This window comes from Emys orbicularis, chromosome 5 (genome assembly GCF_028017835.1).
Source record: "Emys orbicularis isolate rEmyOrb1 chromosome 5, rEmyOrb1.hap1, whole genome shotgun sequence".
Lineage (NCBI taxonomy): Eukaryota > Metazoa > Chordata > Testudines > Emydidae > Emys > Emys orbicularis.
Window position 1 is genome coordinate 95,990,434 of NC_088687.1, and position 26,316 is coordinate 96,016,749.

At 38.6% G+C, this 26,316-nt stretch overlaps 1 protein-coding gene across 1 annotated transcript in view; it reads left to right on the forward strand.

The window, feature by feature from the left end:
• The window catches only part of NFXL1 (nuclear transcription factor, X-box binding like 1), a 101,844-nt gene that overhangs the window by 66,635 nt on the left and 8,893 nt on the right, over positions 1–26,316 (forward strand). Inside the window, exons 16-20 of the mRNA XM_065404922.1 lie at positions 3,259–3,399; positions 10,331–10,497; positions 15,061–15,130; positions 21,746–21,850; positions 23,603–23,689. Coding sequence (XP_065260994.1) covers positions 3,259–3,399; positions 10,331–10,497; positions 15,061–15,130; positions 21,746–21,850; positions 23,603–23,689 — 570 coding nt within the window. The remainder of the gene's footprint in view (positions 1–3,258; positions 3,400–10,330; positions 10,498–15,060; positions 15,131–21,745; positions 21,851–23,602; positions 23,690–26,316) is intronic.

A 26,316-nucleotide genomic window follows, 5' to 3' on the forward strand; every position in this document is an offset into this window, starting at 1 on the left:
GAAAGCTTATGCTCCCAATACTTCTGTTAGTCTTAAAGGTGCCACAGGACCCTCTGTTGCTTTTTACATAATTTAACAAGTCTTCATATATATTTAGAACAATTGATAGCTTTTCATTTTCAGGTTTATAGAAACCAAAAGGCTGCATTCCAATTTTAATTATCAAGTTATAGTCTAGTAATAAAACAACCTAACAAATCACAGTTGCTATCTAAACTGAAAGTTTTTTGTCTCATGGATTACTTTGAATTTTGGATTGGTGTGAAAACTCATTTCTTGTAGCTGTAACAACAGATGTATCGACTTATGGTCATTTGATGGTTGAAATTTGGAAAACGAATAAGTTTGAACAAAGTCAATTCTTCGGGGATGCATTAATTAAAACCTTCACACTGCAGATGGAAACAGAGCCAAGTATGCCTTAATCAGATAGAGTATCAAATAGCATTTACTTTTTGTGTATTTAGAATGCATTATACTTCCTAGCACTAACTGGTTTAGGCTTTAATTTTCATTCCAGACTTGGTTTAGAAATTTCAGATAATGTTTTTAAATAGGCTTAGTTTGTTAATCAGTTTGGCTGTATTAATATTTTGAATACTCCCTATATCAGTCATGCAGAAATAAATATCTAGTACATTGACACAGTGTTTAAAGACAGTAGATGAGTATCTTTGTCCTAAAAGACATTTGTTCAGCTGTCTGGAAAGTGAGAGGATTAAATTTGTCACCTTTTCTAAATTGTCATATTATGATTAGGTATTCATTTAGGTTACTGCACATACTACAATACTTTGGCAAAAGTTGCTTTAATCTACAATGCTAGATACTCATAGTTCACTAGTTTGCATAAGTTCATTAAATATTAAGAGGTAATTTTAAAAGAATTCCACTTTGCTTTGATTTAGTGATTTCTATTATGGGTATTCTAAACAGGTTTTTCCCCCCCTGTATAATGGGATATTCATACTGTCATCCTTCTGTATGGAAAGAACAGCCAGCCAGACTTTTTTTTTTGGTACATCCATTTTGGTGGTTTTATGTCCTGATTTTATGTTCTAATATTTTGTTTCTCTTAATTTTAATTTCATTTTTGAATTCTGATGCAATGGGTATATTAATCTGACGTGTGTGTACATTCTTTTATGCTAGCTCCTTTTTAGATGTGGTTCAGTTTTAGCCTAACGTACAGTTATTGTGGTTTTAGTTCCCTAATTACCTATTTAAAATTTAAGTGTAATCAAATACTAATTTTAAAAGCAAAAGCAAACAGTCCATCCACTCCTAAACCCTCCATCTCTCGTATTTAAAATTCCTCTATATTTTTGTCTTTGGTTTTAATTCCACTTTCCAGTTGCAGGCAGGTCTTTAAGTTGTTCTGTTGCTGATATCAAAACCACTTTTCATGCAGAAAAGACTGGGATGAACTGCTCAAATTTAGAAGATTTTGTACTTCCTCTCTTCTTAGCTCTATCCCTCTGCATTCTCCTTCTGGTAGATCTGTACTGGGAAATGGTGAAGGCCACATTTTCTTGTTCTAATCAGTTTCTAGAAGTGACCTTCCACTCTCATCAGCTTTTTTCCTATTATCTCCACCCCATCAGCCTCCTTGAAGCTATGGATTTCTTGACCTGCACTCTGCTAATAATGGTAGTAAGATTAATTGTATTAGTCATTAGTGTTCCAGCAGCAGGAGGCTAAACTAGAATGCTTGCTTTAAGATGCTCTTTTGATCAGTCACTGACATTCACAGCAAAATGACTGATAGCTGCCTGAAGTCAGGAAGTGGAAGTGAAACCGGAGAAGAAAATTAAGTAACTTAAAATGTTAATTAAAGCGGTTTTTTGTTTGTTTTTTGTAACCCCAGAAGAGCCGCCTACTTCTAGGTATTTAGGAAGATAGCTCATGCTTCAGCCAGCAGAGAGAGCTTCAATTTCCGCATGATACTGTGGAGAGGTGTCAAGTATCAGAGGGGTAGCCGTGTTAGTCTGGATCTGTAGAAAGCAACAGAGAGTCCTGTGGCACCTTTAAGACTAACAGATGTATTGGAGCATAAGCTTTCGTGGGTGAATGCCCACTTCGTCGGATACGACGAAGTGGGCATTCACCCACGAAAGCTTATGCTCCAATACATCTGTTAGTCTTAAAGGTGCCACAGGACTCTCTTTTGTGGAGAGGTGGAGTAATTTGGCAATAACAGCCTTAGATTTCTCTTCCATATGTCCCATGCCGCAATCATATAACCAAACCGCCAGCCAGAGCACTACTCAGGTTCCCTGATGAGGATATCTTACTTCAGTTCCATCTTCTGTCTTCCCAGCCCCTGAAAGGGCTGTCACCAGAGTCCACGCAGCCACAAAAATGAATTATTATAGAAATTAGGTGTATGTGAGAGTTGGGGAGAGATCCCAGTTATATGGGGTGGGGGCAGAACTTTGCATAAGGCCCACAAAATATTTGGAAGTGTCAGTGTATAGGTAACAATATGGAGCCTTTCATCTCCTGACTTCCCAGTTGGAGTCTAGCCAAAGTGTAAGTAGTTTCTGAAAGTTATCCTAGTCTGACAAAATTTGTATTCAGTGCTCTGTGAAATTATCAATTTTCAATTCCTAATGGATGGGTGACAGCATCACAAACAAAATTTTGCATGTGAACATGGTGTATTAATTAAAGGATGGGAACTGGGAGTGAATAAGTTAAAATTCTAGTTCTATCACTGACGTGCTGTTTGATATTGGACACCTTTCCGTGTTCTGTTTCTCTGTGGAGTTACAGTGAATATGCTTAAAGTTCTGGTTTTAGAGATTAGAGTTTGATATCTATCCAGTGATATATCCTATATGTAGGGAGATTATGGAGCTTAATTCTAGAACTGGAATGGACTTTGAGTGAGGTCACTATACATTGTGTCTCCGCAGGGTTATTGTGAGGCTTAATTCTTTAACAGTTGTAAAGCGCTTTGAGAATATCTAACAAAGGACACAATAGATGTGCAAAGTATTACCAAAACATACTGAAAGTCTCCAGTCTGCAACTGATAGTCTATTTTCCAGCTATTCAGCGGCTGTTTTCAGAAAGCAAGTTTGTTAAAGTTTTTTATTTACTTAGGTATAATATAAAATCAAGTACATAAACAAACTTAATTAAACTTTTCATTTTACTGTGTTAATTAAGGTTATTTGTCAAAGATGTTCAGAAGCATCAAAAGTTCTGTATGGTGAGGCTAATGCCATATTTTGGGTTTTTTTAACCTTTTAGGTGAGTCCTTTACCATGTCACTCTGCGGGCCCCTACTCATGTAAAAGATTTTGTGAACGGCTGCTTGATTGTCAGAATCATACCTGCATGAAGGAATGTCATAAATTTACCAAAGTAAATGGTAATGCTGACAGGCAAAAGGTAAGTTTCAGAGGTTGTATTTTTCTTTCGTCTGTTCTTGGCTCAAGAGCACAAGATTTGCAGTCAGGAAACATAGGTTCTGTTTCCAGCTCTGTCAGTGACTTACTTGGTGACCTTTAGCGAATCACTTAACCTTTCTGTGTTTTCATTTCCTCATCTTTAAAATTGGGATAATGTCAATTAGCTATTTTGTAAATGTTAAGCAGTATTATTATTCCTGTTTTGACATTTTTAAAGCTAAGTAGTCATGTAGAGTGGGTTTTTTTCCTTCCAGTATTACTTTTTTTGTATTTTTATAAACTTCCTCCAAAATCAAATATGACAACCCTTCCTGGGTTGTGTTGCCTACTGATGTGGTGTTGGGAGGAATCCAGGTTTATCTTGAGGGGTGAGGTAAGGGGGGTTCACGAACCCCCTTATGGTCTGTTGGGGGAGAAATTGCTCACCAGTCAAACTTGCAGTACGGGAGGCCAGCAAACCCTTTAACAGTAGAGCAGTTCTACCTCGTCACTAGAAACATGACAGAACCACAAAGCTGAGATTTCCACACAAAAAAAGTAGTGAGACCGCATGTTAAGATCCATCAAGAGACCATTAGAGACTATTTTAAAAAAATTCCTACACTATAAGATTGATTGTTTTTTGAGTACATTAGACGATAGTAGTTGCTGGAGTTACAATGAAACAAAAATGAGAGATTGGGCAGGGATGAAGAACTGCCCTAGTTTTGAGTCGACAAGGTGGGTGAGGTAATATCTTTTATTGGACCAAATTCTGTTGGTAAGAGAGACAAACTTTAAAGCTTACACATACCAATTATTCAGGTCAGGGAAAAATATTCAAAGTGTCACAGCTAAATACTAGGTGGAACAGATTGTTAAACGTAAGTAGGTAACATACATTACCAGGGCCCTTTCAAAGTGAACGTGGTCCATTAACACCACTGTAGTAATAGGACAAAAAGGGGGGTTAGTCATCAGAACTGGCACACGCCAAGCCTGATCAGATCCAGCAGGACTGGAAACAAAATTTATTGTAGCCAGTAAAGGCAACTAAGGTCACTGTGTCTGTCCTAATCTCATTTAAGGTTCTGTGGTCCTTCCTGGGTCTGCCTAGGTTTGTGAGGCACCCTGCGACCACCAGCTCTTAGCGTGAGGAAGCCTTGTTTGTGTCTGCTGTGGGTCAGCTCTGACTCCATTGGCCACAGGCAACACAAACACTTCCCTCTCAGCCTGTGCAGACTCTGCTCTCTCTCTGCAGGCTAGTGATGGGCACACTTCAACCCCTGAGCCCTCCGAGTGTCCCACTGGAGTGTCCACTGGACACTTGCAGTATTCACAGATTCGCTGCTCCCAAAGAAGCAGTACTCCCCAGCTTGCCAGTTACCACTGAGCTCATCACTCCGCTTAACTTGCAGCACTTAAATAAGTTTATAGCGTAACTTAAATAAGTTTATTGTATAAGTTTAAAAGTTCATTTAACAAAGGGAAGAGCTCCAAATGGTAGCAGGTAGAAATATTGGAAATAAATGGTTGCATATAAAATAAAATCATAACATGCATTCTAAAACCTAGACTTATGTAATTAATGCTTACCTCCAAAGTTCTTCCAGCATTTCACAGCCAGGCTTGACTGTAATCTTCCATTCATGAGACAAGTCATGCTGTCTGCTTCCCTCAGTGGAAAAGCTTCAGGGTGTCTCCCTGTACTCCCCCCCCCCCCCCCCAGCAATACCCCCCTAAAACATTGCTGTTACTCTTAAACAGGAAGCCCCTATGCTAATTGCTTTTTCCTGTTTGCCTCTTTCTTGTCAACTTCACAATCTCTTGATTGGCATTTGGCTCAGACTGTGGATAGGCCTCTGTTGTGAAGTGGACAATACATGTGTGACCAGACAGAGGAGAGATGAGCATCTCTTCCCTCCTACCTGAAAGGAGCATGTTGGTCACCTTCTGGTGACCTGCCTTAACTCATATGCCTTAGGAACATAATTTTCAGTACAGATGCATAATTCCTTAGACATTATCTGTTCATATATTTTGCAGTGATTATGACGCCAGTGGGCTCTTGGTAGATGCCACCCATAGTGAATTATTATGCATATATCCAATGCAGGGGATCCCTTTAAAACTCTAAGCACTCCTTGTGCCCTTTGCCATTTGGCTCCAGAGGTCCCTGGGTCACAAGGTCTGTGCTCCTGCAGAAATTGGAGGAAGAAAAGGTGTTTGAACCTTCTTACTGCATGGAGAAGAATGTAAATCTTTTGCTGAGGTGTAGCAAAGGTTCGTCTTGATTGTCTCAGTTCACAAAGGATCACATTCCCTTGTTGATTTGGGAATCACTCATGAAATTTTCTCATTGAACATTTCAGTTTGTTAGATGATCTGTTCCTTCCTCACAAAGTATGTTACAACCAAGATGATTTTGGACATTAACAAGTTCCAATTTTTAGGGCCTTCCAAATAGAGGATTATTGACTTGGTCAGAGTAAAATTCTACATAGAACAAAGGCTCAAGTTTTGGGGCTGACTGTTGTTTCAGCAGTTCCTTTGAGCCGTTCATGGGTATGAAAAGACAACTTTCCAAGCTCTTCAGATACAGGTTCTGTTAATTCCAGTATGCGTAACCTCAATTGGGCAGCTCACCAAGAAGGGTTTCACATCCAGTGATTAGTCCAGAGATCTTGGCTTTTCATGGACATGCTAGAAATTTGGCCAGTTCAGCAGCATTCAGTTGGGGTACAAAATACAACTTTAATTCTGAAAGGTGTATTTTATACTCCAACAGGATAAGGAGGTAGGAGGACTCACTGTAAAACTTAATCCTAACAGAACCATTGAACCCACCTACCAGTATAGGTTTCTTCATGCTCTGTAAATTGGACATAAATGCCCCGTGGGTTTTCTCTGAGGCAGACTTACAAAAACGCATCATCTTTCTTGGCTAAATTGATGCTAGTCAGTAGTACATTACTTGTTTGCCAGTTGACTCTTGAAGCAGTGCCACCACAGACTCTTGAAGCAGTGCCGAACAAGAGGTAGTTAGAGGCTGTCAGTGATGCTAACCAACTTGTCACCTCGTTCCATGAGATCTACAAGGCCAACTGCATGGAACCTTTTTCATCTAAATTTTTATCACTACCAAGTCAATGATTTGAGGTTTTATTATAGATTTTCCCACTTCTCCCACAAGCTTCTTTCATGCTGCCTCCTATGGATGGAATGTCCTGTTTTAATTCCATGTTACACAATTATTGATTTTATTTGTGTTATGGCAGCATCCAAAAGTCTCATTCTGGATTGGGGGCACTGATGTGCTAGGCAATGTACTAATGCATTACAAGCTCTTTAGAATAGGTGTTGGTTCTTACTACTTAATTTAAGACAAGATGCAACAAGCTGGTGTACAATCATTATGTCTTCATTCCATTCCCTAAAAAATATATGGTTGCCTAGGCTAGCTGTGCACAACTAGATGATATTGAGTTGCTTCGCTTTTTAAAATCATAAGGTATAAACATAATAAATATCAGCGATCCCTGCTGGCCATCTGCTTAGCCATTATGAATTTGCATTTTCCCATTAGCAGCATGGTAGAAATGTGTTTTGAGGAGAGTCTATGGGCTAACTCAAGAAGATCATTCCACATTTAAGAAGCAGCATGGAAGAAGTGTGAATATGGGAGGCATAGACAAACTGGTGATCTTGCATAGAATTGTTGGAGTGGAAGGGGCAGAACTCATTTAAAATGGATAAAGAAGGGAGGGATGGAGTTTCAAAAGGCAATAATGATGAGGGTATGCAGAATTTGTTGTAAGTCTAAAACAGGGAGCCAATGGAGGTAATGGAATCTTAGTTTTGTGGAATACCTGTAAGTTTTTAATAAATAATTGTCTGTCTTCGTTTTATCTTATTTCTCATCAAATAAATTATTATAAAGGTTATTACTCTAGTCCTTCAATTATTCTCTGTTCTGGGTCTAGCTTAACTATATGCCTTTTTGGCTCACTGTAAAATTTTAATCTTCACAAGTGGAACACTCCAATAGTACTTGCCTCTTGGAATGAGGACAGATTACTTACCTATAATTGTATGTTTCTGTTTGAAAAGAAACAATCTATATAGGGCCTTGTCTGTGCTCATAAGTTACAGTGATTTAACTAAAAACTGTTTTTAAAAAAAAACTATGTTAAAACTGTGTTAAACCCCTATTTGGACACCCTCATATCTGTACAAAACTGGTTATGCAGCTGTTTAGCTTGCAACTGCAAATTCACCAGCACAAGGTAAACCCCAACGTATGCCAGGTTTAAAGTGATTGTAAGAGTAGTGGTTTGCACTTGTGTAAATAAATTTGGTCTAAAACCGGGGTGAGCAAACTATGGCCCATGGTGCCAGCCGCTTCCAGGAGCGGCGTAGAGTCAGGGCAGGCAGGGAGCCTGCCCTGGCCCCGCTGCATGCCACTGCCACCCCAGAGCCCGCACCCTGAATCCCTCCTGCACCCCACACCCAACCCCCTGCCCTGAGCTCCCTGCCGTACCCTGTAACCCTCCTGTACCCCAAACCCCTGCCGCACCCCTGCTGCACCCCAATCCCCTGCCCTGAGCCCCTTCCCGCACTCTGCACCTGTGCCCTGAGCCCCTCTGCACCCCCTCCTCCGCCCCAACCCCTTGCCCTGAGCCCCTTCCTGTGAACCACTCCCCCTCCCACACCCTGCACTCCCTCTCACACCCCAGCCCCCTGCCCCAGCCCTACATTCATAGCCCTGCATGCAATTTCCCCACCCAGATGTGGCCCTCGGGCCAAAAAGTTTGCCCACCCCTGGTCTAAAATAACACCCTTTAGTTGAAATTGTGTGTATAGATCAGGCTTATGTCTCAGTAGCCCAGCTCAAAATTGAGCTGATGGTGAGAAAAAGCACCTTATTACTCACCATCAACTCAATTTTGAGCTCAGTTGGTGAGATATAGGCCCCTCCCTGTGATCTACTTGTCACTGGATAGGGAAGGCAGGTAGGAAATTGTATGGTTTGGAGTGCTCTCTGGATGGCATGTTGATGGCTATCTGAATAAGCCTAACTGAAAGATATTGGCTTCAGAGAATAGTAGAAGTAAATAAGTTACCCTTACCCCAGTCAAATGCTATTATAAAATTCTGAAGGTTAAATATAAATTAACCGTTTATTATATTCCACAAATGTTTTAAAGTCATATTCATGTAAAAGAAAAAAGTGGCACATTTAGTGTCTGAATGAAAGTAAAACTGTCTGTTGCTTTATGTGCCCATCTCTAGCTGTTCAGTAATGAGCTTTATCTTAACCACTGAAGGAAATAGTGCTTGTTTCCTTGACTGTGCTAATGTAGATTAGAATTTGCTAAGTAAATACCCCTACTGGAATAAATTTAAACCTCACTATAATACAGACAAAAAAAATTTAACCTTCTAAGGATTATTCTCCATGTCTGTGGAATTGAGTCTTTTTGTCCTCGTTCTGAAATGCATACTTTAATCATATAATAATCCCGTTGTACTAATTTTTCAGCCTGCTATATAATAGTCAGGTTTCCATCCCAATGCTGCTTAAACTGCTGTTTGAGGCAGGAGAAATGCAAAAAGTACAGAATATCAGTAATTCATATTTGTCACGTTGGCTTTGAATACTTTTTTTTCAATAAAAAGTTTTTAACCCCTTACTTGTAGGACTTTTTCTCTGCTGTTTGGCAGATACAAAACTACAGGCTTAATATAAAAGCCTGGTTAGTTTTTATTTTTCTGATATCTCTGAGCAATGACTCCTTCCTGCATCAAGTTAAAGTTTGTTCAGTACTTTGCAGGTGAAAAGCACGGTACAAATATCTGTTCTATTCATTAACCTACTATCATTAAGGTTGCATAACAGCCTTCCTTACAACCTGCTTTCAGAAAGTTAAGAGTAACTGGAAGGTGCACTTCTTGGGGTGACGCTTTCCATGCTTAGTCACTACCCAGCGGTGCCTACTTCTTTTAAATGTTAGTGAAAACAGCTCAGCCATGTGTGAGCAGGATGAGAGAGATTGGAGGGAAATGGCGTTTTCCTTATTGAATGAATGAATAAAAAAATCTTATGACCTTATTTTGAACAGCCCTGCAGTCAAAACATCATGGAGTTAGTCTTCCTGGAGAAGCAATGCACAACCTGATTCTTTAGGAAATTCTTTAATTTGGCTGACTTATGAACTGGAGTGTGATCATGTGTAGAAATATTTTGCTATGCTCATTAAGGCCCCATCTGTGCAGTCAGGTCTGCTCATCCGTGTGGATCTGATAGCACAATCAAGGGCTAAATGAGCATCTAAAGAACGGCGAAGTCTGTATGTGATCTGCCTTGTTGACTAGGGCTGAGAATAAGACCACGGCTCTTGTAGACTTTGTAACTTGTACATAGCTGAGGCAGTATTCAGCAGCCCTCAAAACGTGGTACTAAATCAGTAGTTTTTGGACAATTATGAAACTTACATTAGTGCAAGTATATTTTAAAGCTGTTGTAGAAAAAATAATGTATTTCAGAAGTAGTGTGTTATAAGATTACTGCATCATGATGAATATACACTGGGGGTGCAAAGTTAAAGTTTTGTATATTCTGTCTTAACTTTGGCATTTCCTGACTAACTACTTTTAACCATGCAAACTTAATATAGTAGTGCTGAGTGGCAGTTTTTCAAAGTATTAACCCTAATATCTTTATGTCTGGGAGGGAAAGTAGGAGCCTCTCTCTTTGACTGCTGACTGCAGGCATTCCTTCCATTCTATTAAAAACATATTTTAGTATTTAGTTTACTAGACATCTCATTGTAAAAAGGGAGCTTTGTTCTTCATAGACTTTTTTTCACTAAAATGATCAGTTAGCAAAACAACTGTTCGGTTCAATAATTTTTCTTGTATTGTTTTATTAGGCTAGTCCAGAATGTTCTCAGTGTGAGGAGGCGTGTACCAAACCGCGACCACCAGGCTGCCCTCACTCGTGCATTTTGCCCTGTCATCCTGACCAATGTCCACCATGTGTCCAAATGCTTAAAATAAAGTGTCACTGCAAACTCACAAACCTGTATATTGAATGCATGTAAGTAGATAAAGGGGAAGCTTGAATTCAAATCTTAAAGAAATATGACTACTTGGAAGGAGGCATTTAAAATGTATCTCTTGGTCGGGTCTTTTAACTTTTTATTTGAAGATTACGCAATTGATGATGGCTCAGAAAAAGCAGCTCTAAAAAAATCTCCATCTGTTTTTCTGTCCATTCAGATCTGATTCACTATTGCTAGTAACAGTGTTAAGAGCATAATTGGTTTCTGGATGTAGTTGAATTTTTGGTAACGTGCCAGAAATGGACTTTATTCTCCTGGGTAGTTTTAGAATGAATGTAGTACACGAACTTACTGGGTTCTGTAAAGATCTTTTCAATTAAAACGCTGTAATTCATAGATTATAGTCTATAATACAGGTTATAGAACTTCCTCGAATTACCGTTTAAACTAGAGCTTATATTTTAGAAAAACATCCAGTATTGGTTTTAAAAAATTGCCAGTTGTGGAGAATTCATCACGTCCATCGCAGATTGTTCAAATTGTTAATTATCCTCATTGTTAAAAATGTGTGCCTTATTCCTAGTCCGAATTTGTGTCTCCAACTTCCAGTCACTGGATCTTGTTATATGTTTCACTCCTAGATTGAAGTTCCCCTTATCAAATTTTTGTTCCCCATGATAGGTACTTATAGGCTGTGATCAAGTCACACAATAACCTTCTCTTAGTTTCCAGAAGCTCAATCTATTTAGTTTAACAATCACTATAAAGCATGTTTTTCAATCCTTTAATCATTCTTGTGGCTCTTCCATGAACCATCTCCTATTTATCAACATTTTTGTGGATTACTGTCTAGTTTTTGTGTCTATAATTTGTGTCTACAAATATATCCTCTCTACTCTTGATGTTCCCTGTTGTACATCCAAGGATTGCATAAGCCTTTAGGTGACAGCATTGCACTGGAATTGCGCGTGGGTTCAGCTGATTATCTACCATAGCCTCCCAGGTTTTGTTCAGTTACTGTTTCCCAGGTTAGCATCCCCTGTCCTGTTAGTATTGCCTTGTATTCGTTGTTCCTAGATATGATTTTTATATGAGGCTGCATTAAAACACACATTGTTTGCTTGTGCACAGTTTAGCCATCTGGATTGCTTTCTATCAGTGACCTGTCCTCTTCATTATTATTTACTAATACCCCAATCTTTGTCATCTGCAAACTTTATCAATAATTATTTTGATTATTTTTTTCTCTGTCATTGATAAAAATGTTAAATAGTGTGGGGCCAAGAACCAATCCCTGTGGGAATGGTGTCCCTAGTCTCTGTTTGCCAGAAGCTCAGAATGAGCGACAGGGGATGGATCACTGTTCATTCCCTCTCGGGCACCTGGCACTGGCCACTGTCAGAAGACAGGATACTGGGCTAGATGGACCTTTGGTCTGACCCAGTATGGCCATTCTTACGTTCTTATGGACCCCCCTGGAAACATATCCACTCACTGATCATTTCCCATTTACAGTTACACCTTGAGACCTATCAGTTAACCAGTTCTCAAGTCATTTAATGTGTGCCTAGTTGTTTTTATATTCTAGGCTATTTTTAATCAAAATGTCTTGTGATCCAAGTCAAATGCCTTACAGAAGTCTGTTACATTAATACTAGTTACTTTATCAACCAAACTTGTTGTTAATTTGACAGGATCTATTTTCTATAAACTTTTGCTGATGGTTATTAATGTTACCCTCTAATTCTTTAGTAATTGAGTCCTATGTCAGCCATTCCATTATTTTGTGTGGGATCGATGTCAGGCTGATGGGACTGTAACTAACTGTCATTCCATTTACTCTTTTTAAATATTGGCACATACGCTTTTTTTCCGAAGCATTATTGAAAATCAGCAATAATGTTCCAGTAAACTCCTCAGCCAGCTGTTTTAAAAATATTGGATGATCCTGGCAGGTGAATTACACCTTATTCTGCAGAGGAAGATGAAAACCCTCCAAGCTACCTGCCAGTCTGACCTGGGGGAAAATTCCTTCTCAACCACAAATCTGGTGATCAGTATAACTAGAAGCTGCTGAGCAAGACACACCAGCAAGGCACTTACAACAGATTCTCTGTACCGCCTCAGATCACTGATTTGGCATGTCTAGTGTCCCGTCTCCAGCTATGGCCAGTCTTTGATGCTTCAGAGGAAAACTGGGTGGAGGGGGAAATGAAGAATAAATCTATCCAATTGTGCATTGGGGGAGGGGGGAATCTTTCCTGATCCCTGCAAGTGACCAGCCGAAGCGTGAGATTTGATTATAGTGATTACATTAATGCAGAGTTGCAGGTGTTACAGTTATGATGAGGGCAATGCAGATAATCCTGTTCTGTGGCCCAGGAAGGAATGGGATGAACAGGGAACCCACAGTTTCAGACGCCAAGGATAGAAGGAGATCACCATGACCACCCAGCCCAGGTGCATGCACACAAGCTGCAGAATTTTTCCCAGAAGCTGAATTGAACATAACTTTTAAAACTATATCTAATCTCATTTTAAAGACACCAGTTGATAGTGAGATGAGCTCTTTAAACCTCGCATTATAAGGTTTGTTTTCAACCCCCTGGATCATTTTTGTGGCCCCTTCTTTGAACTCTCTCCAGTATCTCCATGTCGTCTTGATATTATGTTCAGTTTTGATGTTGGTTTTACCAATGCTTTGTACAGAGGCAAGATCACTTTTCTACGTCTAATTGATATTCCCTTTTTTATCCAGCTAAAGATTGCATTATCCCTTTTTTTTTTTGCCATAACCTTATACTGAAACATCATTTTGAGGCAGTTTATCTATGATGTCCCTAAGTCCTTCTCTGAGTTACTGCTTTCCAAGGCAATCTTCTATCCTGTAGGTATAACCTGCGTTCTTGGTTCCCAAGATATATTAAAAAGCAACAGAGGGTCCTGTGGCACCTTTAAGACTAACAGAAGTATTGGGAGCATAAGCTTTCGTGGGTAAGAACCTCACTTCTTCAGATGCAAGACTTCTTGGGTAAGAACCTCACTTCTTCAGATGCAAGACTTCTTGCATCTGAAGAAGTGAGGTTCTTACCCACGAAAGCTTATGCTCCCAATACTTCTGTTAGTCTTAAAGGTGCCACAGGACCCTCTGTTGCTTTTTACAGATTCAGACTAACACGGCTACCCCTCTGATACAAGATATATTAATTTGCATTTGGCTGTATTAAAACCCATTTTGTTGGATTCTGATCATTTAATCAAGCAATTCAGATCCCTCTAAAGGTGACCTATTATGTGCTACCCCACCAATCTTTGTGTCATCTTCAAATATCAGCAAAGATTTTGTGTCATCATCTAGATTGTTGATTAAAATATTAGTGTTGTACCAAGAATCAATCCCTGGTGGACCCCTCTGAGCTAGTTTTTAATCCATCTAATGCGTATCCTGTTAATTCCCTACAGTGCAAATTTTTTATCAAAATGTCATGTGGTACTAAGTCAGATGCCTTGGAGAAATCCAGATACACTGTATCAACACAGCTGCCTATATCAACCAAGCCTATGGCCAAAGGTGGTTTACAAAAAAATATTCTGAAAAATACCTTGTATGAAACCATGCTAACTGGCATTAATTATATTTTTAGCCTCTAATTCTTTGTTAATAGAATCCCCAAAAAGCATTACATTATTTTACTTGGTATCAGCATCAGGCTAACCAGTCAGTAGTTCCTTGGGTTATCCTTCTTTGCCCTTTTTAAATATTGGAACTACATTGGCAGTCCTTCATTCCCTTGTAATTGCCCCAGTTTGCCAAGATTTGTTAAAAAATTAGCTAGCAGTTCAGAGAGCTTCTCCATTAGTTCCTTTAAAACTCTCGGGTGTAAGTTATCTGGACCTGTTGATTTTGAAAATGTTTCATTTTAACAAATGCTACCTCACATTATTCTTTGTTACAGATGGTAAACTTTCTGTTCCATCCACAACATCCTATTGGATGGATACATTCTCCTGCTTCATTCCAAGTGTAGAGCCAAAACATCTATAAACATTTCTGCCTTTTCTACATCAACATCTACTGTTCCACCATCTATATCTAGTGATAGACCTAGACCTGACTAGAGCTTTTCTGATACTTAATATGTTTTAAAAATGCCTTTAGCTTTCTTAGCCATTGATGTTTCATTGATTCCTTTAGCTTCATGTGTGTGTCATTGTTTCCACGTATCCTTTTAACCAAGATGGCTTTTTTTCATCTCTGCGAAACCGGGATGTTTTGGGTATCCTATAGGATATCTTTGAACAATTCCCTGTTTTTATTAACACTTCCCACTTTAAATTTTAATGTTCCCAGTCAGCTGCGTCAACAATTGCTTTAAGCTTTGACAGTGAAGAAGCTGTTTGCATTTTTAAATTGCCAGCACAATGGTAGTGGTGATCTGAGTTGTCCAGAAAGTCAATTGATCTTAAAGAATTTTTATTTGGGACAGTTTCTCTGGTGTACAGTATGCAGGCAGCTGAACTATTTCTCTTTGCTGCGCAAAAATATATAATTGTGTTCATGACTGTACTTTTGTTAAGCATTTTCTCTCTTTTAATAGAAAAATAACTTGTGCTGACTTAAAAGAAAAGGATCTTCTCAGTTCCTGCAAAAATCAGTGTCCAAAAGAGGTAAGCTGTATTGGTAAATTAATGCTCCCTTTTGATTCTTCTTTGGCATTCCCAGGAAGCAATTTATTCTTTTCTGTTTTCTGTCCACCACCTCTCTCTGGGTTATCATATCTTTATTCTTAGGCTAGTGCCAAATTAACTGGAGGGGCTACAAGTAGCAATTTCTTCCTTCCCTTCCCAACTGCAGGTAGGATTTTCAAGATGAGAAACAGGGATACTGCAGTCAGGGAGATTACAGAGAAGCCGTTGGGAGATAGGAGGAGAGGTTGGGTAAGAAGAAGGGGCAATCTTTTCCCCACTTGAGAGTGAAAAACTGGGACACATTTTTACATTAAAGGGTAGTGTGTGGAGGGGGGCGGGAGGACAATATTTATCCCTCTACCAACCCTTCACTGTTTTCTCCTAGCCTCAGGCTGTCCCTCTCCAATCTACCTCTGCCCCACAAACTCCCTTTGTCTCCTACATACACCCCCCCCAGTTCACTCAAATCTTCATTCATCAGTTAACTCAATTTCCTTTCATACAACCCTGCCAGCTCAAACTCCAAATTCCCTCAGCTTCCATCAAACAAGCCTATTCAGAAACACGATACACCTATATATAACCCCCGACTGAGAATCCCACTCTTCCTGCTGAACCTCTCCACAGTTCTGAATCCTCCCATCCAACATTTCCAGGCTCACAAGAAACACATAACCAGCCTTCCAGGCTCAGAATTCTTTTTCCTCTTCCTTCCTTCCCTCTGCTGCTTTCAGCCCATGTGTGTGCGCCTTTTAATGGCTCTTTCCTGTTCAGCCTCTCTTTATCTTGAACAAGTAAATACTGTAAGTAGATTTATCACAATTTCCTTCAGCTAGGTATCTGAAAGTGCTTTTTGGGGGCAAGAGGAGCATTCTCAAACACAATTTTATTCCCTCCATCTACCCCCTTAACTCAGTTTTCATTTGCCTCTTCTGTAATCTTGGAGTTCTTTGTTCTGGAATTTCCTTCTCCTGTCTGCTAATGTACGTGTCTGCCACATTTACTGAATAATCCAGTGCCTCAGCTCCACCTCTTCTGAAACCTCTTCCATATCTCATCTTGACTATTGTAACTCACTTCTCTGACTTTAATGACCCAGCTGCACACACAAAAAGAAGCAAGACCCACAAAAAGAAGCAAGACCACATAACTTGCAACCTTAAAAGTTCTAGTGGGTGCCCCACGTATTTTAGGATCCAGTTTAAAATTGCTCTTTTTGTTTTAAGAACTTTCTTGGATTAGTCCAGTCTACTTCACTGGAACTGGAGAAGGCCACAAATCTGCAAAGTTAATTAAGACTGCCATTGACTTAAATGGGAGTTGAATAAAACTTAGTCTGTTTTTATTCCTATCACTCTGTCATATCTTACCATTTTCCAGAGAACCTTTCTGCAGCTCTTGCTACCTTAAAGGAAATATGAATATGTAAAACAGATGCAAAATATAAAGCAACAGGCTCAGAACATACACCTCTACCCCGATATAACGTGACCCGATATAACACAAATTCGGATATAACACGGTAAAGCAGTGCTCTGGGGGAGTGGGGCTGCGTGCTCCGGCGGATCAAAGCAAGTTTGATATAACACGGTTTCACCTGTAAGATTTTTTTTGGCTCCCGAGGACAGCGTTCTATCAGGGAAGAGGTGTATTTACCTTTTGCAGTCTGAAAAGACCAAGCTAATTGTGGCCCCCTTGTGGCAAGGGTTAAGTGACTTGTTCAAAGATTAGGAGATATTGATAGGACTGCACATTGTGGGAGGCTTTGAAAGTAGGTCTGTCAAATAGTTTGGTTTTTTTAAGAACCAAGTTGAAAATATTCTAATATATGGAAGTAGGACCTGGACAAGCACAAAAGCCATTAGAGGAATTATAGGTAAATTTGAAAATCAGAGACTGACAATATAAAGCAAATCCATCTACTACTGAATATGGCAGAGAAATCTTTCAGAGACCAGAAATTTTAATAGACAGGCCACAGGTTAGAATGTTGATATGGATAGTGGGAGCTGAATGGTTTAGGTATACAAAAAAGGCCAATGGTAAATGGAAAGATTCTTTGAAGGAGAGTTTGAAACTCAGTTCAACCTTAACAATGGTGCTGCAAACAATGCCTCCATAATATGTAATTAATACCATTGCACCATGAGTTCGCACACTGTTGTGACAAACTCAAAAAGTTAATCAATGCCATGTTAAATTGATTTTGTTTTCTTTTATCCAAATGTATTTTTCCTTTTTATTGTGAGAGCAAGTCCTCATATAAGTGCCAGTGACTGGCCCCGTGTTAGTGTGGAAATGCCTAGTGACCTTGTTGCTTGTTGTTGCACATTGCTCTGTAACAAAACCTCCACCAAAGTCCAGAGTAATAAAAATTTACTTCTCTAAAATGTAATAAGTTTTATTTCTTAAGTCGTAGCCTTTAGGCACTACTGTTTTTTTTTACTTGAGAATTGATGCAATTTGTAATAGACAGTATCATGCAATATTTGAATTGTAAGTCTGATATTACTGTTGGGAATTGTGAAAGACCCTTAATTACGTAGACTGGTGGCTTACAAGATATAGCAGTAACTGTAGAAGTTTTGCCAAGTTTCATAGTTGTGTTTTGGCTACGGTTGTACAAAACCACTCAGAGGACTTCCATAGTCTGATACAAGTGGTACTTTTATTTCAGATGTCCTTTCTGCTTTAGGGAATAGCAAAGGCTTTGATTTGCCAGAGATGCTAGTAAAGGTAAAACATTTTTAAAGTGCTTTTTTTTATTTGGCAGTAAAACCAAATATCCTGAGGAAGGAAATTATATATCAGTAATGACTACTCAAATTCTTATGCAGAACACATTTGTAAATGTTTAGGACAATTCTAAAGGGGAAGTGTTCGTAATTTAGAAACTTTTCCAAGTTCGTATGTTCATATTAACCTTTGCTTAAACATATCACTCATTGTACTTATGTTCTCTGTAATCAAAGTTTACTATTACAAAGGAGACTGGTTTTCAATTTAATAGCAATACGTGACCTGTGATTTGGCATAGTTTATTTTAATGTTCCAACACTGCAAAGGTAAAAGTCATACTTGAAAACCTGTAGTACACCTCTACCTCGATATAACGCTGTCCTCGGGAGCCAAAAATTTTTACCGCGTTATAGGTGAAACCGCGTTATATCAAACTTGCTTTGATCCACCGGAGTGTGCAGCCCCCCAGAGCGCTGCTTTACCGTGTTATATCCGAATTCATGTTATATCTGGTCGTGTTATATCGGGGTAGAGGTGTAGCTCAAACTTTTAGCTGCTGATGCACAGCTGTAAAATTTCTCCTTCTATAATTTAATTACTGGAGTCTTAACATAAAATATTGACAGTTTAGGTGGCTTGCTGTAAATTTTTTAAAAAGTGAATGCAGTACTTGTGAAAGAATGTCCTGGGGATAAAGGCCACACACAACAAGGCATGGCAGGAGGAATGTAAGCTTTCCCACATAGCCCTGCTTAATGGATCTTTAACATTAAACTTGAGGGCCTACAACTAGGGTTGAAAGGAAGAATATCTTTGTTTCCATTTGTACTTTGCCTCTGAGGCTGCCAAAAAGAGTGCCATTCAGGAGTGGTGGTTTTGTTTTTTAAGAGACAGACATCTGTTCACTTAGAACTATGAAAACCAGTGAACACCCAAAAATGGTAACTGTTTGTTTGTCAGATTACTATTGATTTGCATACACAGAGGGACCCTGACAGGGATATGTACATGATGGACTAGTTCTTTTCTATCTCTAGTTTCTTTATCTTCTTTATTTTTAGTATAATATACAATAGATAAATTCTATCCCTTTTTGTTTGTTTTTAAAAAATCCCTTAATCCAGCTCTGACAGTTCAGGTGCTCTGATCCTGTGGAAGACAACCAGCTGCTTCCTCCCACTCTCCACCTTGACCTATGCATAGTATAGTTAGATCATGCACTTGAGGAAAAAATTTTGAATCAGCCAGCCAAAATGATCACCTCAATTCCAAGTATCTGGATTTGTTTGCTAATCCATGTGCGAGCGCACTGGTGATATGGCCTCACTCTCTGCTAAGGCAGCAAACTGCAGTAGCCCTTCTTCCACTCCTTATGAAGCTGAAAACAGGATTTGAACTCGGTACCCAGATGAAAGAAGTTTTGGAATTTTGTGTTTTCATACTTGTAGCTTTTGGTTTATTTGGTTTTGGGTTTTGTTTTTAAATAAAGGATTTTCCTTTAAAATGTTTGGCATCTATCAACTACCTAGTCAGATAGGTGCAGCATTTGGTCTAGTTGCTATGGACTACTGGGAGTGTGACTTGCATAGTGTAAAAGGGAGCTAATGGAATGCAGACATTGCATTCTTGTTTGATCTGAGTATGTACACTAAAAAAAAAAAAAAGCTTAATTTCCCACAGTTGCACCAGTAGTGATCTAATTTGGCGGCAGCAACAGTGGGATCTAATTTAAATTGAAGGCACAGGTTTTTTACCACTGTGTTATCTAACCTGGCTCATGTTGATTAAAATGCAAGCAGGTGGTCTACGCAAGCAGTCCCACCATGAGGTTACACTGGTGCCAGTGCAACAGTGGGAGACTTTAAGAAAAAACATTATAGGCCTTGGAGCTTGGTCCTGTAGCACTTGTGTGTAATCTCACTCACTTCAGAACTATTCATGTGAGTAAGAGCTGCAGTATAGGGCTAAAAAATATTGCTGTGCCATGCAATGTTTATTGTTAGATATATTTTGACATTTTATTTCTCTGCTCTTCCTTGAGACTCTTGCACTGCTGAGCAGTGCAAGGAAACTTTGTCAGAACCTGTAAAAGACTAATTTTATGGTCACCAGCAGGTAAACACAGTCAAACACTGTTGCATAATGTCAACTGTACTCCATTCAAAAAGATAGGTACATTAATAGTATAATGACCGACATTGCTAGGGCTACATACTTGCACAAAGAAATTTTGTCTGAGACCTAGTAGGAGCAGGTATGTGAACAAACTTTCTATCTAAAGATCATGCAAATTCTGTGATTGAAGCATGTACTGTGTATCTATGGACTCTTTGGTTAAATCAGTTAATCAGTACTTCTTTTAAGTCCATGAATCTGAATTTACTAACTTATAATATACTTCATTTGAGTTATTTTATAATAGTACGCAATGTTCTATTCTTGTGGATTTATTCATGTAATATGTTATAAACTTCCAGTTACCAGTAAATGTGAAAAACACACATCCTAAATATTAAAATAATTGTGGCTCTTATGACATTTTCCAGAGTGTATTAAATCGCTTGACTACAGCTGAAAGTTTACGTTAAACTACGAGCATCTCCAGATACAATTTTTGAACAGTTTTGGGAATTAAAGTTCTTTTATAAATCACCTAATCAAATGTGCTACCTTTAAGTAGCAGCTTAGGTTATTGAAAACATGTTTAGCAGTTGAGGGTGAAAAAAGTATTTACATATACATGTAAAGGGATATGTGAAGCTAAGTTCTTTACCTTAAATGAAAAATTTCTCTGTCCTCTCGTGTTTTATATCTAGCATAGGGTTTGGTGCATCCCTAAATTCATTACAATCACCATGCTGTTGTAAGAAATTAGTGAAATCTTCAATGAGCCCCTACAAGAACAGGCATAGGTAACATTAAAAAATGTCTGTCATGTAGGATAATAAAAATGTTTTTTAAAAAAAGGCAGTTGAATTGTGTTTTTATAGTCTTATTTAAACTATTTCTACTTATAATAGGAAAAAAGTTTGTAGTCCCCATATCCCAAAGACAAGAAATGGGATAGTCCTTCAAAGTCACACACTTAAGATTTTCTGAATTTGAAAGGAGGCTAAAAAAACCCTTGATGTAGTGTATCTGGCTTCCTTATAGTACAGTTTATGGTTCAAAACATGTACAAAATATGTCATAGTAGAAACTTCCATTTCCTTCTGTTTTTGTTCTCGCCCATTTGAAGTATAACTTGAAGGTATGGAATGCAGAGCAACAGCTTCTAATTTTTTTCTTTCCCTCCTTTTCCCCTTCTTCCAAACCTTATTCCTTCCAAAATACACATGGCTGGAGTTGTATATTGTTGTTGTGTGTATCATTTTAAAGGGGATATTGTACTTACTGAAAATTTGTATTTAAAATAACTGGATCTTTTTTTATTCTTCTTTTCAATCAAACTGTGAAAATGAAGTTCATAAAGAAAAATCATACTTTGCATGTTGCATAGTTTCTAGTAATAGGAACTAAAAAATGCTGTGAACAAAATAAAAAGCAAATATTAATGAACAAGTTAAGAACATAAGAATGGCCATACTGGGTCAGACCAGAGGTCCATCTAGCCCAGTATCCTGTCTTCTGACAGTGACCAATGCCAGGTGCCCCAGAGGTAATGAACAGAACAGGTGATCATCAAGTGATCCATCCCCTGTCGCCCATTCCCAGCTTCATGTAATTAGTTACTACATGAGTGGGAAACTGATACATTAATTGGGCTTTCCTGGCTTTACTTCTGTTTAAATGCTGTGTTTGAAATAGAAACATTTTATAGTCCAGTTGCAGAGAATCGGTCTCTTTGTTTCTCAGTTGTCCTGTGGTCATCGATGTAAAGAGATTTGCCATTCGGGTGATTGTCCTCAAAATTGCAACCAGAAGGTTAAACTCCGATGTCCATGCAAGAGAATGAAAAAGGTAAATTCCATGCTGTAATTTTGAGAGAATTGTAGCTGTAAACTTCCTTTTTTGTTTTTATCTCTGCATCCATAGGGCAGGATCATCACTGGAGTAAATAGTTGGTATACAGTAGATCCAATTACTTTAATTAAGCTATAACACTTATGTCAGCTGAGGATCTTGCCCTTAGTATCAAAGGATTCGTTGAAGATGTAAAATTGTTCTGTAACCTACAAATATTGTAATATTGCAATGAATTGTTTCAAATACACTTGGATTTTTATAACTCCACTGGGAGACTAGTATATGATAAGTCTCACTCAAAACTATTTCAGATAAAAGAAACAAAGTACATTTTTCTGACCAGAGATCAGGGAAGTATATATTTAATTACATAAAAAATCCATTGGCACAGGTAATTTTCTGTGTATAGCTGAATGCAAATATGGTGGCATCATCATTAATAGACTGATCCATTCATGTGGCCCTTCCCTAGCCAACAGACATAAAAGGGCATCTGCTGGCAACAGGGCATGCCCCTCCACCCAGACCAACTCAGAGCTGCCTCACCACTGAGGCCCAGCAGTGAACTTCCAGCAGGAACCGGCCACCTACCTATGGGTCATATACAGTGTTGTGCCCAAACATCCCATCACCAACTCTTGTGAAGGAAAGAATAAATAGGAAGTGTTTAGTGCATACAGTGCACTGAATAGCCTCCCTGATGGGTCTCCATACCCGTTTCTACATTTGGATACCACCATTGATAGAGATATACCCAATTTGGCTCCTATTCCTGAATAAATGGGATCCCAGTTCAGTAGGAGAACCTCAAAAATACTTCTTTGACATCACCATGAACTGAAACTTTCTTTTCTGAGGTAATTTCTTTTCCAGTGAGGGAAGACCATCCTGGCACCAGCAGCCTCCATGCACAACAAGTTTATACTGCTTTGGTTGGCCAAATCCCAGCCTCCCAACACTCCCTAAGTATAATGACTTATCTTGTCAGCCCTTAATTGGTTTCTTTGACACTCTGAGATTCAGATTGTCAAATCTCTCTCCTAACCCATTGCAGACCCCTAAATGCCAAAGGCCCCATCTGAATCTGCCCTTCTGTCTCTTTATTAGCCCTGGTAGATTTCACTCCTCCAATAGCCTAGCTAGAACCTTCTACGGTTTCTGGTAGTCTGATACCCTGTTGCAAAGTGTGCTGCTCAATAAACAACCCAATAAGTCTCTGATGCTAGCCCAGAGTGTACCCATGACACCCAAGATTGTAGTGTCAAATTGTGAGAGGGCTAGCTCTGCTCTCAAATGGAGTAGAGTAAATTCTTTCATACCCCAGTCTATACCTGAATGTTCAAGCTGCTAGTTGCATTACACTTAAGGATGTGATTCTTTAAAAGGGCCAAGGATTTTCTTTTCCTTGCTGGCCCAGACAAAAGCCCCCACCCACCTCTGAGTCTGTGAGGGGTGGAGGGCACAATGAAAATGGTGAAATATAAACACAACTAATTAAAAAAACCACATTGCATGGTATTAATTGTATTGATACTTTAATCTTCATTGAATTACAAAAATAAAATTATAGACTTGAAAATGTTCTGTCTATAATTAGCTTTTTTTTCCATTTTATAAAACACATTATTTGGGGCATGTTTTATCAAATAGAAATCTGTCGTATCTTTTATGTTGAAAATTAATAAACTCTATACTTTATGTAGCGAAGTAATTTTTAAATTTGAAGGTTTTTTTTCATACCTACAGGAATTACAATGCAGCAAGGTACAAGAAGGCCAGGTTTCACTAGAATGTGACTCCTTGTGTAAGGAAATGAAACGGAAAGCATCTGAGGTAATGTCTCTCTTGTGGTTATAATATATTCTCACTGCTTCAGAAACAAGAAATGAATACAGATTTATTTTCCAAGACAATACCAGCAAGAAATATCATGTAATCAAATCAAATGTACATGTTTAACAGCTGCTGCTTCAGACTGTTGGTTCTGGTTAAATGTGGAAAAATAGTTCTTTATATTATTTGTAGACAGAGTGCTAATACTTAACATAAGTATAAGTTAGTGAACTTTTGGGTTATGCTAGAATAATACTCCGGTAATTTTTTCTCATGTGTCTCCGCCTGTCTCATGGGCTAAATGGTGCCCTACTATGGCAAAGCCTTTGAGGGAAGTGAAAAATGCTTCAGTCTGTACACAGTTGACCTTGTGGAGGACCCGTTTTTATACTATTGTTAGGGGAAGGTTTTGTATTTTTGTGGAATGGGAACTGGACATGCCCTTGAAATCCTCAAACTATATAGTTATTCAGTTCTGATTCTGGGGCACCTCTGCACTGTCCCCCAGGAACATCGCTTGCTCAAGACATGTTACCACTGATTTCCAGTCATGTCAGAGAATGAATTTAACTCAAACTATGAATGGCCAGAGCAGTGCAAGGTAGCCATATGGTGGATTTCTATATACCCTGTTGCAATTAGTTAGAATAGCTCTATTTGGGAAATCATAGAACTTTCTCAATAGCTAGTGGAAAATACATTGGGCTAAACTAGGATCTCATTTATTCTGACCTTAATCTGGAACAACTCTAAAGTCAATGGAATTATTATGAGTGTAAATTACAGATGAATTTGGCCCATTCTCTGTATAATGAAGGATTTTGAACAAGTCTCGTTAGCTAAAGGTGCTTTTCAATTAAAATGCCTCTATATAAATTGCCAATGTGACTGCAACTTTTAAGGAGACTGACATCCTTTGTCCTCACATGTAGTTGTAATACCAGCATCCTCATGCTATCAATATGCCTCCACCTTGCTTTAGAAAATCAGTCACTAGGAATAGGAGAATTTGTTTGTTCAGTCCTTGGCGCCTTTGCTAAGACCACAATTTGTGATTGTAATTTTAGTGATGTGGGCACATATTCACTAGAGACTGGACTGAAACCACTAATTCACTAGCAGGTGAACAGCTATCAGATGGCAACAAGCGATCTGGTCACTTATGTTCGTGGCCTAGCTGAAAAATACTTCGGTTATCTTACGAGTCATTTCAACAGTCTCGAACTAGACTTTTTCTGTTTAAGAACTGAGATTTTCAGATTCAAAATTAATCACTAGCAAGTGACAGCATAAATTGGCTGTACACCCTCTGCTGTTTTTTGCAATCTTGTTGTAATCCGCAAGAAAGAATTGTCTAGTGCATAGGACATAAGACTAGTAGCCAAGCACTCCCAGGTTTCACTGCATACGGTGCCACAGACATGTTGGGCATGGGATAACTGAGTACTTGCCTCAGAATTGAGTGGTGGTCTGTGCTTTGAAGTTGAAAAGTGTTCTACAAGTGCTTATTATTAGGCAACATTCTGGAACATGTGAAGGCTTGATAATGACAAATTAGAATTAACTCCTATTATGTACACTCCACATAATTACAGTTCAGAGCAGCATATCAAGACTGAGCAGCATTTTGATTAGGACTGCAGACATTTACAAAAGAAATAATCTTGCACTGTTACAAGGTGAACATCAGGTTCCAGAAATCAGACGTTTTACCTGTACAAGCCAGTATAATAATGCCTAATGAGTGTGCACTGCTGAGTAGTTTGAGATTTCTTTTAATGCACATTCTTATTTTTAGAAAAAAATTTCTATCTACTCTACCTCATTTTCTCAGTGGAACATACACTGATCGTTTTGGTTAATCCTCTCCCCCGATTCAAAATCAACCACATTAGTCTATTTTGAAACAGTCTTTCTGCTGCTCTCGTTCAGACGGTTAGCTGTGTTGTATCATGGATGGCTAACTCATCTTTCGGAGCTGATGCCTTACCAGTAGGTGGCAGTAAAATATCAGATACTTGGTATTTGTACACTTACTCACGCCACATTTTTTGGGTACAAGTATATGTGGTTGAAAAACATTTTCCAATCAAGTCTTTCTTTTTTAAAATTAATTTCACTTTGCATTTTGTCTATTGCAGTTCTTAATTCTGTAAGCCATTTTTGTAGCTTTTTAAGCTTCATGCCTCAACAGTTTAAAAGGCTACGTGAAAATCTACAACGGTTATTGGGCTGCTTATTAAATTGCCATCAGTGATGAACATGTACATGATGTACTATATAGTGTGAATTTCTGAGAGTTCCACTTTGTCTTCAACATTTCTTCTTGGATTATGAGCTATTTGGGACAGGGACGTGTCTGTGTGGACAACGTTTAGCACATTGTCAATCTCAGAATGCAAGCAAATAATAATTGAAATATCTATTCAAGTTAATATTGGGATCTAGATGGTGCTTGCTTTCAGGTTATTAACCAGATTTTGAATGTAACTTTATCCGAGTAATACAATAGCTAAAAATATTAAAGATCTAGAAATGCTGTTGCTTTCAAGAAACACTGCCAAGAGCTAAAGCTAAAGCCTGACTTTGCATTAGTCTCATTTTATATATACTTAATGTTTTATTTT